Below are 12094 nucleotides of genomic sequence, written 5' to 3'. Positions count from 1 at the left end.
TTCCTTTATTGTCTTGTTGCATGTGTTTTGCTAATAGAAAAATGTACGGGTTTGATTATTTCACATACAAGCAGGTTTTCATCTGTTCATCTACTTTCCAGAGCCATCTTGCCCTGCAGGTACACAGTTCATGGACATCGTGAGCCACCCAAAGACAATGACAACTGTGTGAGATCTGCAAAAAATGTCTCAAAAATTCCTCTTCAGGGAAAAAAACTGCAACTGTTTCTTGAACACTGTATCCATTCTTAGGAACCATGACCTAGATATCAACAAGAGGGGGAAGTTCTCTTCAGCAAAGGCAGATTTACTGTGTGACCAGTTCACCTCCAGCATTCAGATCCAAGATGTGAAGCAAATTATGCTTTAGTTAGCATCTTTCCTTGGAGGAGTTAAAATGCATCTCATGGTGCTTTTTCTAGACTGGGGGGTGTTATTTGGCATTCACGGTAAAAGAAAGGGAAATGTAGCTGCAAGCCTTCATTGGTGGAAGGCTGGCACCAGCTTGTGCTGCGAGCAGAAGAGATCTAAGCAGCCACTTCCCTTGTGGAATTGCTGGAAACAGGTAGTGGATGGATACAAGCCAGTATTTTTTGGACAAAAGTTTTCATAGGTTGTATTTATTTTGGATAGAGAGAGAGCAGGAGCAGGAAGGGGGCAGAAACAGAGGGGGCATCTCAAGCGCTCTCCGTTGAGTGTGCAGAGGGAGACGGGGCTAGCTCTGATCCTGGAGATCCTGACCTGAGCAGAAACGAAGATGCTTCACCGACTGAGCCACCCAGGCACCCCCATTAGGATGAATTTTAAATAATACACACATTCATGCATACATTCTCGCCTTGAATTTCTCGCCTTAAGGATAATGATGAGCTAAAGCAAGAACTTGTTTTCCATGGCATCTTTTTAACCATTCAACCTATTGCAAGCCCCTTTCAATAATGGCACAGACTTTGGGGGACACTGAGTACCTTTGACACACAAGTCTACTGCCTCCTATTGTTTACTTACTGCCCTGCTTCTGGGGCGCGCAATGCAGCTACCCCTCACTCCATCCTTACAAATGTCTCCTCTTGCCAGATGAAGAGGTTGAGGCTTCAGACTGAGCCATAGGATTTTAGAGGCAAAACTAGGATACGAGCTGGGATTTTTTACTCCCTGTTCTGGAAGTGAATGCCTTTCGTTCTGTTAGAGTGTTTATTTTCTTGAGACAGAAAGGGTGAAGAGGAGAAATGGCAAGCCGTCCTCAACACAGAATGATGGAGCTTCTTGTCTCCCCATCCAGCATGTGTGTGTACCCCCAGGCAGCTGCTAATATGGGGTACCTGAGGCAGCAGAGGCTACAGCTGGGATGAAGCACAGAGATGAGGGTCCAGAGCATAGCTTTCATTCCACACAGCGCATAAGTATTTCCAATAATCAGGTGGAGTCCTCCTCAGAGCCTCAAATCCATGCCCCATGAGAACAACACAAAACAGGGAGGAGTGGATGTGTTTTTAGCAAAGCCCATTTCCAGCAGGTGATTGACTATGTTAATGGATCCCCATGACAGCTGAAATATTCAAACACACATGTCTGATGCCTGCTTTGGAGGGCATCTCACCAGCATTCAGCTAATGCTATAACCCCTGATTGACAGGACTATTATACAGAGTTTAAGAGAGAGAGAGAGAGAGAGAGAGGGAGAAATGATAAAATACCCATCTACAGAAGTTAAAGGACAAACTGATGGATTCGTGGAAGAAGCTCTTCTGAGATCCAAATATGAATTTTAAAACTTAATACTTTTTAAAAGCTTTATGGAGATACAATTGCCATAGCACATAAAATGATACACAATATCGATACACCTATATATAGACATATATATGTTGCACAACCTGATACATTTTGACATTACCATTATCATAATGCACATAGTAAATGTACCCATCGTTCTTGGGTCCCATCATGGCCCTTGGATATATAATTTTACTTCTCTTGGATAGACACCTAGCAGTAGAAATATGGCACGCTATGTGGTATGCATATGTTCAACAGTTTAAGAAACTGCCAAAGAGTTTTCCAAAGTGGTTTTTTTCATTTATATCCCTATAAAACACCTGGAAACCTCCAGGTTTTGTACACCCTCACCAATATTTAGTGTGGTTAATCTTTTTAATTTTAGTTGTTCTGACAGGTGTGTAGTATTATCTCATTATAGCTCTGAAGTGGACCTCAAATGACGAGTGATACTGAGCATGTTTTCCTGTGTCCCTTTGTCACTTGTATACCTTACTTAGTGGACTGTCTGGTCAGCTTTTTTGTCCACATTTGAATTGGATTGTTTGTTCGCTTATTATTGAGTTTGAGAGATCTTTATACGTTCTTGGTAGATGCTCTTGATAGATTTTGGATACAAGCCCTTTTCAAATACATTCACAAACTGCTTTTAATATCCATATGGAAATGCAACATATATCCAGAATAGCCAAACAACTTTGAAATGAAGAACAACAAAGCTGACAGATCCATCAATACTCCCTCATGTCAAGACTTACTATAAAGCTATAGTAATCAAGACAGTATGGTATAAAAACAGACAAGTAGACCCATGAAACAAAATTCAGAGGCCAGAAATAGAACCACAGATATACATACAGCCAATTTTTGACAAAGGTGCAAAGCCGGGAAAAAGGACAGAAGTTTCAACAGAGGGTGATGGAACTATGGGACACACATAAGTAAAAATAGAAACTTTAGTTCATAACTTGAATCACATACAAAAATAACCACAAAATGGATCACAGACCTAAACCTAAAACCTAAAGCCAGCATTGGCTACATAATTTGTGCCTCCGGTGCAAATGAAAACATGGGGCCCCTTGTTCAAAAATTACTGAGCTTTTCAAGATGGTAACATCAGAGCATGAAACCAACGAGATCCTTCTAAGCTTGGGACCCTATGTGGCTGCATAAGTTGTGTCCCCATAAAACCAACCCGGTCTAAAATTTACAAAACATCTAGAAGAAAACATAGGAGAAAACCTTTGTTTCCTTGGCTTATGCAAAGATTTCTTAGATACGATACCAAAAGCACGCTCCATTAAAGAACAAATTGATAAAATGAACATCATCAAAATTAAAAACTTGTGCTCTCATAGATGGTTAAGTGAACGAGAAGACAATCCACAGACTGAGAAATAATATTTGCCAAAAATAATAATAAATTTTAACACGCATTAAGTGCCAGATACTGTTCTAAGAATTTTATATGTACAAACACATTATAAAGCAGATACAATTTTTATCCTCATTTCATGTAAGAAAGGCACAGGAATTGGGGCACCTGGGTGGCTCAGTCGTTGGGCGTCTGCCTTCAGCTCAGGTCATGATCTCAGGGTCCTGAGATCAAGCCCCGCATTGGGCTCCCTGCTCTGCGGGAAGCCTGCTTCTCCCTCTCCCACTCCCCCTGCTTGTGTTCTCTCTCTCACTGTGTGTGTGTGTGTGTCTCTCTCTCTCTGTCAAATAAATAAATAAATAAAATCTAAAAAAAAAAAAAAAGAAAGGCACAGGAATTTAAACATCCAGTTTAATGATATAAAACTACTAAACCAAGGAGCCAAAATTGGAGCCCAGACATTCTGACTTAAAAAAAAAAAAAAAATTATTTATTTATTAGAGAGAGTGAGGAAGAGAGAAAGAGCATGAGCAGGGGGAGGGTCAGCAGGAGAAGAAGCAGCAGACTCCCTACTGAGCTGGGAGGCCAACATGGGGCTTGATCCCAGAATTCTGGGATCATAACCTGAGCCAAAATTGGACGCCTAACCAACTGAGCCACAGAGGTGTTCTGACTTTCAAGCCCACATTCTCAGGGCACATGGGTGGCTCAGTCAGTTGGGCATCTGCCTTCAGTGCAGGTTGTGATCCCAGGATCCTGGGATTGAGCCCGGTGTTGGGTCAGGGGTGGGGGTGGTGTTCCTGCTCAGCAGGGAGTCTGCTTCCCCTTCTTCTGCTGCCCCTCACCCTACTCCTGTGCGCTCACTCTCACTCCCTCTCTCTCTGTCTCTTTCATTCTCTCTCTCTAATAAATAAATCGAATCTTTAAAAAAAAAAAAAAAGGCCCATACTCTTTATGTCTCCTAAGATAAAAAGAAACGACACCTCTTTCTTCTCCACATCAGCTCCTTCTTATTTCAACAGACTACCTTGCAAAACTCCTGAAGTAGGCATTTTTGCTGGCCACGTCTGCTTGGCTATGTTCAATATATAATGTCCCCTTCTTTATAAGGCTTTTCCCAAGACTAAGCAAATCAAAAGGTTATCAGTGCTTCCGGGACTGGTATCAGCAAGCCAAGGGTAGCACAAGTAATTCTGTAACACTCTGTGCCGGATAGAGCAGCCTTGAGCATGAACTGCCACATTGCCCAATGCACTCTTTCGGAGCAAGGGACGCTTCTGCAGCAGGGTACATACTGGTTCCTTGAGCCTGGAAAGAATGCGTGCGCCTCCTTCCAGTGACCATTTACATCTAGAGAGGCACCGAGGAGGCATGGGAACGCTCCTGTTTATCTGTGTGTCTGAGCCCACCCACTGCTTCCCTGCAAGCTGTGGGGAAAGAAGTATCAAGTCCTAAAAAGGCATTTGGACTGAATAGCACAATATGCTTGGATACCCTCGCTTCATGTAAACACAGGGTGATTGTGAATTCTAAGAGCCTGGGTGTTGCAGTTCAGCAAGGCTCTGATGAGCGTCTAGAATGCATCCCAAGAAAGAGCTGCAGAACTCTTTGTCTGGAGGAAGGGTGTACACATGACTCTGGTCACCAGGGCTCCCTAGCAATTTTCCTATGACTATTTCATCCCAGGGTCCCTCTGAGGAACATTTTGGGAGCCTCTAGCACTTTCATGGCAAAGGGCTTTTGGCTAGCTAGCCCATCTTATTTTTATAAGTGCCAGCAAAGCATTTTGATGTAAAGGGAAGAATCATGGGAAACTAAGCTTCCTTCCCTGTCCCGGTAGAAATCCCGTAGTTTGCAAGGTTTTCCCAAGAGCTAGTCATTGCTGAGTAAACTCCAATTTGAACAATCAGTGCTGGGAGTCTGTGACTTCAGCTTTGACGTCATGCAAGTGACTGTTGTCTAAGAATCAAATCATCCATTGCTTAGCCCCTAAGCTCCCAGGTTTCGGAGGCCAAAACGCCCAGGATTCCATACTTTATTTCCATCGCACAGTGTTTTCCTAGCCTTTAACCGATTAATATCTTTCAACTTTCAAAACAAGGAATATAATATCTGCCTCTGCCCATTCTGCTGGTGGGATTTGGGGGATCACATTTTTCTTGGGTGTTCTTGATCATGTGGCCGGGGTACATTCCTTTGAACGTAGGCTCCACAGTAACCCTGCTCTTCTGACTTGGAGCCAGTCACACGGAGCCACTGCAACAAAACCTGAAACACTGGTATTTGGTACTTGTCACGCCCAGGGTACGGCTCTCTGAGATTCAGCAAAGTCCAACGAGGTGGATAGGTTTGTTTCTTGGCGTCGCGTATTTAAAACTTACATTTTAAAGTAAATCAACTCGGGATCTGCAAAGTTTTAAAATGAGCGTGCGCCCCGTCTATATTAGCATAGTTCAATTTCGCCAGAGAAAAATCTAAGGTTTTAAATGTTGGAGCAGCTTTTAAACTCTAGCAAAGAAAAAAAAAATCAATGGAACAGAATCATCTGTACATATCTCTGCTTATGATTATCCTCTGTGATGAAATGACAAGCTCCGCCAGAGTAGATTCATGCCCTCGAGTGCTCCTTGACCCACCTTTCTCTCTAAAATGAAAATATTCTGTGTTTATCTATTCTAATTTAAGAATATATGAAACTATGTCTATATTTAGAAGAAAGTCTTCTTTGACGTTTTACAATTCCCCTTTTCTTGGTAAGTGTCTACATAGACCACCAGAGTATGCACGTAGGTAAGTGAGACTGTCCCTCGTTTCCAAACAATCATTAGAGGCAGTAATGTGTAAGTATTAGCGGAGAGGAGCATTGTTGCATCTTCCTGGGAAACTAGCATTAAATAGTTACTCCTCATTTCATCAGGAAAAAGGAATGTGCTCTGGGGAACTAGCAGTGCAATAGTTATAAAATACCCACGTGGCTACACAGAGTACCTATCGGCCTCGTGCAGATATGTCAGTGCTGGGCAGGGAGGGAGAGCTTCCTTGCAGAGAGTAGACTGGGCAGAGGTGAGGTCCCTATCTCTTTCTTTTAATGATCTACAAAAATGAAGGCACCAATCTATATTACATACACAAATGAAAATTTGAGACCAGAGAGTCTTTACGCTCATTTCTCAACCAAAGGACTCAATTTTCCTTGACGAGTACACACAGGGTCCTATCAAAGTTCATTGGGCAATTCTGTTTGAACCCTTCTAGGACAGCTTTTCTATTAGAAACCACAGAAACGTCCTTAATTAACAGACTTTTCTGCAGGGTGTGGCCCAAGCAGGACTCCAGGAACTGGAAGTGTGAATTTTAATGCTTTGCTGGAAAAGGAGACTCTGGACGTTCTCAGAATCTTATTTAAAGCGGGGTGCGCTAACAGGTGAGGCGGTGCGTTAACGGCCTACGTTAAGTTACAGGTATGAATTTTACATAAAACGGATTAATATTATATGTCATGGTGGAATTTTAAATACTCCGTGCCCATGCATTTTTAATATTTACGTGCCCTCATTTAATGCTTTGAGGCAATTGCATTTTTCTGGAGCCCACTTGTGCATCTAGATGGGTGAAAAGAAAAACCCCACGACGTTTGGCTCTTCACCAAATATCTGCGTTCAGCACTCTTTTTTGTTTGTTTGTTTTGGGGTTTTGTTTTTGTTTTCTTTTTTTTTTTTTTTTTTTTTTTTTGGCTAAGCTTTAACCTTTTCAAAAAAGAAAACGGAACGGCTGCACATTCCATTCATCATTATGGTTTCGGTGATTGTGAAAAGGCGAATAATGAAACGGAGAGGGAAAAGACAGAAGAGAACGAACGTGCCTTCCTGAACAGCGTCCTTCTTAAGGCGCTGGAATCCCAGAGCTGGAGAGGTGGGTGGCGGAGGGTCCCTGGTCGCCGCGCTGGGATCCTCGAGCAGGGCCCAGCGCTCCCTCAGCCGCCTAAGCCCGGGGAGAGTGAATTCCAGCCGCACATTCCCGCAGTTCTTCGCAGGAACTTCTCCCTCTCTTTCCCCCTCCCTAGGGCACACACCAGCCTGGCCCGACTCCCACTCAGCTCTCTTTTCTCAGAACCCCGACCCACAGCGTTGACGGAATGGAGTGTCCTTCCCATTGGCCCGAGCGTCATTCCCTGAGGTGGCACCGTCCGCCCGATTGGCTGGCCACTCCCGACCCCCCCGCCCACCCGGCCGCTCGGGTTGCCCGGCTCCCCGCCCCCCAGCGCCGCCCGGAGCCTCCGCCCTCGCCGCCTCCCTCCGCGCGCCCGCCCGCGCGCCCAGCCCGGCCCCGCTCGGCTCGCGCGGCGACCCTGCCGGCGTGCTGGCCCCGCCCCCGGGGCGCGCGGCTCCATAAATACAGCTGCGCGGCTGGCGGGGCGAGAGCGTAGAGCAGGCGTGCTTGGGAGTCGGTCTTGCAGTGGGGGAACCTCCGGGTAGGGGAGCGCAGCGGTGGTGGTGGTGGTGGCGGCGGCGGCGGGAGCGGCCGGGCTGTAGTCGGAGCTCCGAAGGGAGTGACGAGGGAACCCGGTGGGCTGCTTTCCTTCCGCCGCTCTTGATTATTCTTGCCTTTTGGTCCCGGCCGAGTGTCGCCCGCTGAACAGAGATTCCCCTCGCAAAACCCGGAGCGACCCTGCCGTCAGTTCGTGGGCGCGGGATCGCCGGGAGCTTCGCGGTGCCCCGAGCGCGGACCGAGCGCGCCGGGTGCGAAGGCAAGGGGCGCGGAGCCGGCCGCGGGCGGGGGCCCGGAGCTTGCCTGCCTCCCTCGCTCGCCCCAGCGGGTCCGCTCGCGCAGGGCGCAGAGCGCGCGCGATGAAGGCGGTGAGCCCGGTGCGCCCCTCGGGCCGCAAGGCGCCGTCGGGCTGCGGCGGTGGGGAGCTGGCTCTGCGCTGCCTGGCCGAGCACGGCCACAGCCTGGGTGGCTCGGCGGCCGCGGCGGCCGCGGCGGCGGCAGCGCGCTGCAAGGCGGCGGAGGCGGCGGCCGACGAGCCGGCGCTGTGCCTGCAGTGCGATATGAACGACTGCTACAGCCGCCTGCGGAGGCTGGTGCCCACCATCCCGCCCAACAAGAAAGTCAGCAAAGTGGAGATCCTGCAGCACGTTATCGACTACATCCTGGACCTGCAGCTGGCGCTGGAGACGCACCCGGCTCTGCTGAGGCAGCCGCCACCGCCGGCGCCACCGCACCACCCAGCCGGGACCTGTCCCGCAGCGCCGCCGCGGACCCCGCTCACGGCGCTCAACACCGACCCGGTGAGAGGCCAGACGCTGGCCCCGGGCGGACGCGGTGGGGGACCGGGAGGGCGGCGGCCGGGCTGGGGGGCGGACGCGGGCGCTCCCCTTCCAACGGGAAGGGCGGCGGAGAAATGACAGCGCCCCCCCTCCTCCTCCGGGCGCCCGGGGCCGGCAGCGGCGGGCTCCTCGCGGCGAGCGCAGGTCGGGGGAAAGCGCGGAGCGGGACTGGGGCTCTGCGCATCCTGGGCTGTCAAGTCTAGCCTGCGCCTGGGGTGGGGTTGGGGGAGTCCCCCAGGGCTGCAGGCTGGGGTGGGGGTGCCGGCGCGCCTGCCTGGTTTTCAAGAACGAATCCAGGACCGTGCCGAGTGCGACGCTTGTGCCTGCTAACCTTTGCCTTGGTGTTCCGTTGCTGTTGCAGGCCGGCGCGGTGAACAAGCAGAGCGACAGCATTCTGTGCCGCTGAGCCGCGCTGTCCAGGTGAGCGCGCGTTTCCCTTCTCCCAGCGGCGGGTCACCAGAGACGCCCGTCCCCAGGGGCTTCCGGTGCCAGGCACCGCAGTATTCTCTGCCCCAAAGCATTTCTGAGGGCAGACCCCAATGAGGTGGACACCCCCTCTCCGTGCCACCGTACTTCGCTTTTAGTAATTGGGGGTTTACTCTAAATGGAGACATGTCACCAGCTCCTGTCCCCGTCGTCCCCGCCACGCCACCCTCGTGCCTCGTCCATGACCAGCCGGCTCTAACAGCCTTCCTCCCGGCCGAGGGAGGGCACCCTCGTGGGCGTGGAAACTGCCCGATGTGCCAACCTGCAACCCCCTCCCCCTCGCGCCGTCTGACACCCACAAAGTGGGGTGCGGGTAGGGCCTGAGAGTGGATCCCCAGTCCGGGCTTCCCGGGGGCCAGCAGCTGCCTGCAGGTCGCCTGGCCAGCCTCGGGCTGCGGGTGTTGTCTGACCTGGTGGTTTGTTTTGGGTTGTTGATCAAGCATGTCTTGAGTTTGGTCGGTGGCGCCAGCTAGTCTACAGCGGGAAGGTTCACACACCCCCTCTATTCATTCCTCTTCCACAGGTGTGCGGCCGCTTGAGCCCGAGCCAGGAGCACTAGAAAGGGAGGGGGAAAGAGCAGAAGTTAGAGAAAAAGCCAGCCGAGGAAAGGAGGAAAAAAAAAAAAAAAATCAGCAAATCCTAGAAACGTTCATTCGTCATTCCAAGGGGGGGGGGGAGAAAAATACAACTTTCATCTTTTTTTTTTTTTGCACGTTCATAAACATTCTGCATATGTATTCTCTTTTGTCTCTTCATTTATAACCGCTGTGAAATGTACATTTCTGTGTTTTTGGAGATGCAGTTAAACTTTTAAGCTTAAGTGTGACAGGACTGATAAATAGATCAAGAGTAAATCAACTTTAGATGCCTACTTTGTGACCAAGGAGCTCAATTTTTGTTTTGAAGCTTTACTAATATAAAAGAGCATTGTAGATAATTTTTTTTTTACATCTATTGTTTAAAATAGATGATTATAACGGGGCAGGGAACTTTCTTTTCCCTGCAAGAATGTTACATATTGTATAGATGAGTGACATTTCATACCATGTATATATAGAGATGTTCTATAAGTGTGAGAAAGTATATGCTTTAATAGACTACTGTAATTATAAGATATTTTTAATTAAATATTTTTTGTAAATATTATGCGTGTGTTTTTTTTTAATCTATGGGAATATTTCTTTTGGAAAATTATTTTTCAGCTCCATTACAGAGCTCTCGATATCTTGAATGTCTTTTCTGTTTGGCCTAGCTTTTAATTTGTTTTCATTTTATCCAGTGTTGTGTAGACTCGGAAGTAATCGTTATAGCTAGTGGTCCTGCATGACTGCATGAGATGCTTAATCACAAAATAAACTTGTTCTGAGTCCATTCAAATGTGTTTTCTTTAACCTAGATTGAAATCCTTGTATTTGAAGCATACATGTTGGAAATATACTTTATCAGTTTTTAAGTACAGGGTTTGGTAGTGTAGTATATAAAGAGTTAAGTATCTGATTTTTTGTTTTTTAACTGAGGTCTAAATGGATTCTGAATGGTTTTGCATATGGGATGGGGAAATGCTTGGATCCTTAAGGAGTTTATGAAATCTACTGTTTTATCAAAGTGAAAAAAAAATGCTTATCATTCTTCATTTTACACTGAGGCTTAATGTCACTACGTTTCATGTCTGTACAGATTATTTAAATCATAGAAATGAAAAATGTTCTCTGCTTGCTACCAAAGGACAAACTCTTGGAAATGAACACTTTCTGCTTTCCTTCCTCCAAAGAATATTAATAGGCAACAGTGGGAGAAAAAAAAAAAAACAAGGCATAATGGCAAATCCTTCAAGCAGGGATAAAAGTCGATCTTCAAACATTAACTTAAGTAGACCAAAAATTCTGATGACCGCATCTAGATTATTTTTTTATAAAAATGATTTTCACTATAGCTATGTTAGTTACTGCTAAACCTACTGTCCAATCTCTTGTGATGTGTAACTTTTACATGTGAATATTAAAGTAGATTTATCTGTCTCGTACTGTGATTTCTGGTCTCGTTTCTTCAAAACCCTTTACTTATTTTTTAAAATTTTCTTTTCTCTTTAACGAAGTTAATATTTTCCAGGCTGGATAGGACCATCAGGGCCTGTGAACATCATGCATTGAATGTGGTCAGTACTTTGCACACCAGTTAGATGGAATTTTTAGAGTTAGAGAGAATTAAGTAGGATTTAATTGGGTGCTTTGTAAATAGTTAGTCAACTGTGTGTGGAACGTGGTCTGTTTGATTTTTAAAAGAAAAGGATTTGTTTCAGATTATACAAGAATAAAAGTATTATAGACCCAAGGGATATTTTATGAGGTCAAAGTCAAATATTTCTATGAATTTGAAATCTCGTGGTCCTTAGTAGTCCCTTTAAGTGGCAGCTATGAACATAACAAAGTTAATGCTAGAAGGTTCAATTAAATCAAAAGGCTTAAAAATCCGTCCTATCCCCAGCATGTTACCCCCCCAGCTTTGGCATTTCCCTGGTCTTTGGTATTTTTAGAATTTGATATATTTGATTGTTGAGTCTTATAAAGTCAAAGGACTGCTTGTTGAGATGAGGTTTATTTTTATTTTTGGTATTATTCATTCTCGTCACACAGCAAGAAGAAAACAGAAAAACACTGCTGGAATTTGAAATCTGAAGAATTCGAACGATAGCGTTCTTTGTTATTAAATAAAGGAGACAATTCCTTCTTTTTCCTTGGCAGTTTAATTTCAGTAGGAAGCAAGTCACATGTATAATGTTGGTTGGAGTTAGGCATCCACCAGGCCTGACTGCCAGATCCTACCTAAGCAGTTAGGTACAGTTTAAATTTATAGTAGAAGGTGACGAACCTTAAAACAAATGGCTAAATATTTTTGTTTTTGAAGACAGATGTCACTCTTTAGTTTATTTTAGATTTTGGGCACGAAAAACCACTAACAAGGAAGAAAAGTGTTATGGACATTGCATTTTAGAGACTTGGCATTTTTCCCTTGGACACTTGCAGAGTTTGGATATCTCTAAAGACACTGCCATTTTTTTTTTTTTTTAATTATATAGAGTTGTATAAGATATTACATTCTATTGTATTGGCTGTGACCTAACAAA

At 46.1% G+C, this 12094-nt stretch overlaps 1 protein-coding gene across 1 annotated transcript; it reads left to right on the top strand.

Moving 5' to 3' along the window:
* Positions 1-7584: 7584 nt before the first annotated feature.
* Positions 7585-10999, top strand: ID4 (inhibitor of DNA binding 4). Its single transcript, XM_047734883.1, has 3 exons — positions 7585-8445; positions 8846-8904; positions 9494-10999. The coding sequence occupies exons 1-2, from the start codon at positions 8005-8007 to the stop codon at positions 8888-8890; spliced, it is 486 nt and encodes a 161-aa protein (XP_047590839.1). The 5' UTR covers positions 7585-8004; the 3' UTR covers positions 8891-8904; positions 9494-10999.
* The last annotated feature ends 1095 nt before the right edge of the window (positions 11000-12094 follow it).

The sequence above is a fragment of the Lutra lutra genome, chromosome 6 (genome assembly GCF_902655055.1).
Source record: "Lutra lutra chromosome 6, mLutLut1.2, whole genome shotgun sequence".
Classification (NCBI taxonomy): domain Eukaryota; kingdom Metazoa; phylum Chordata; class Mammalia; order Carnivora; family Mustelidae; genus Lutra; species Lutra lutra.
This window is presented reverse-complemented; position numbering and strand designations above follow the sequence as displayed.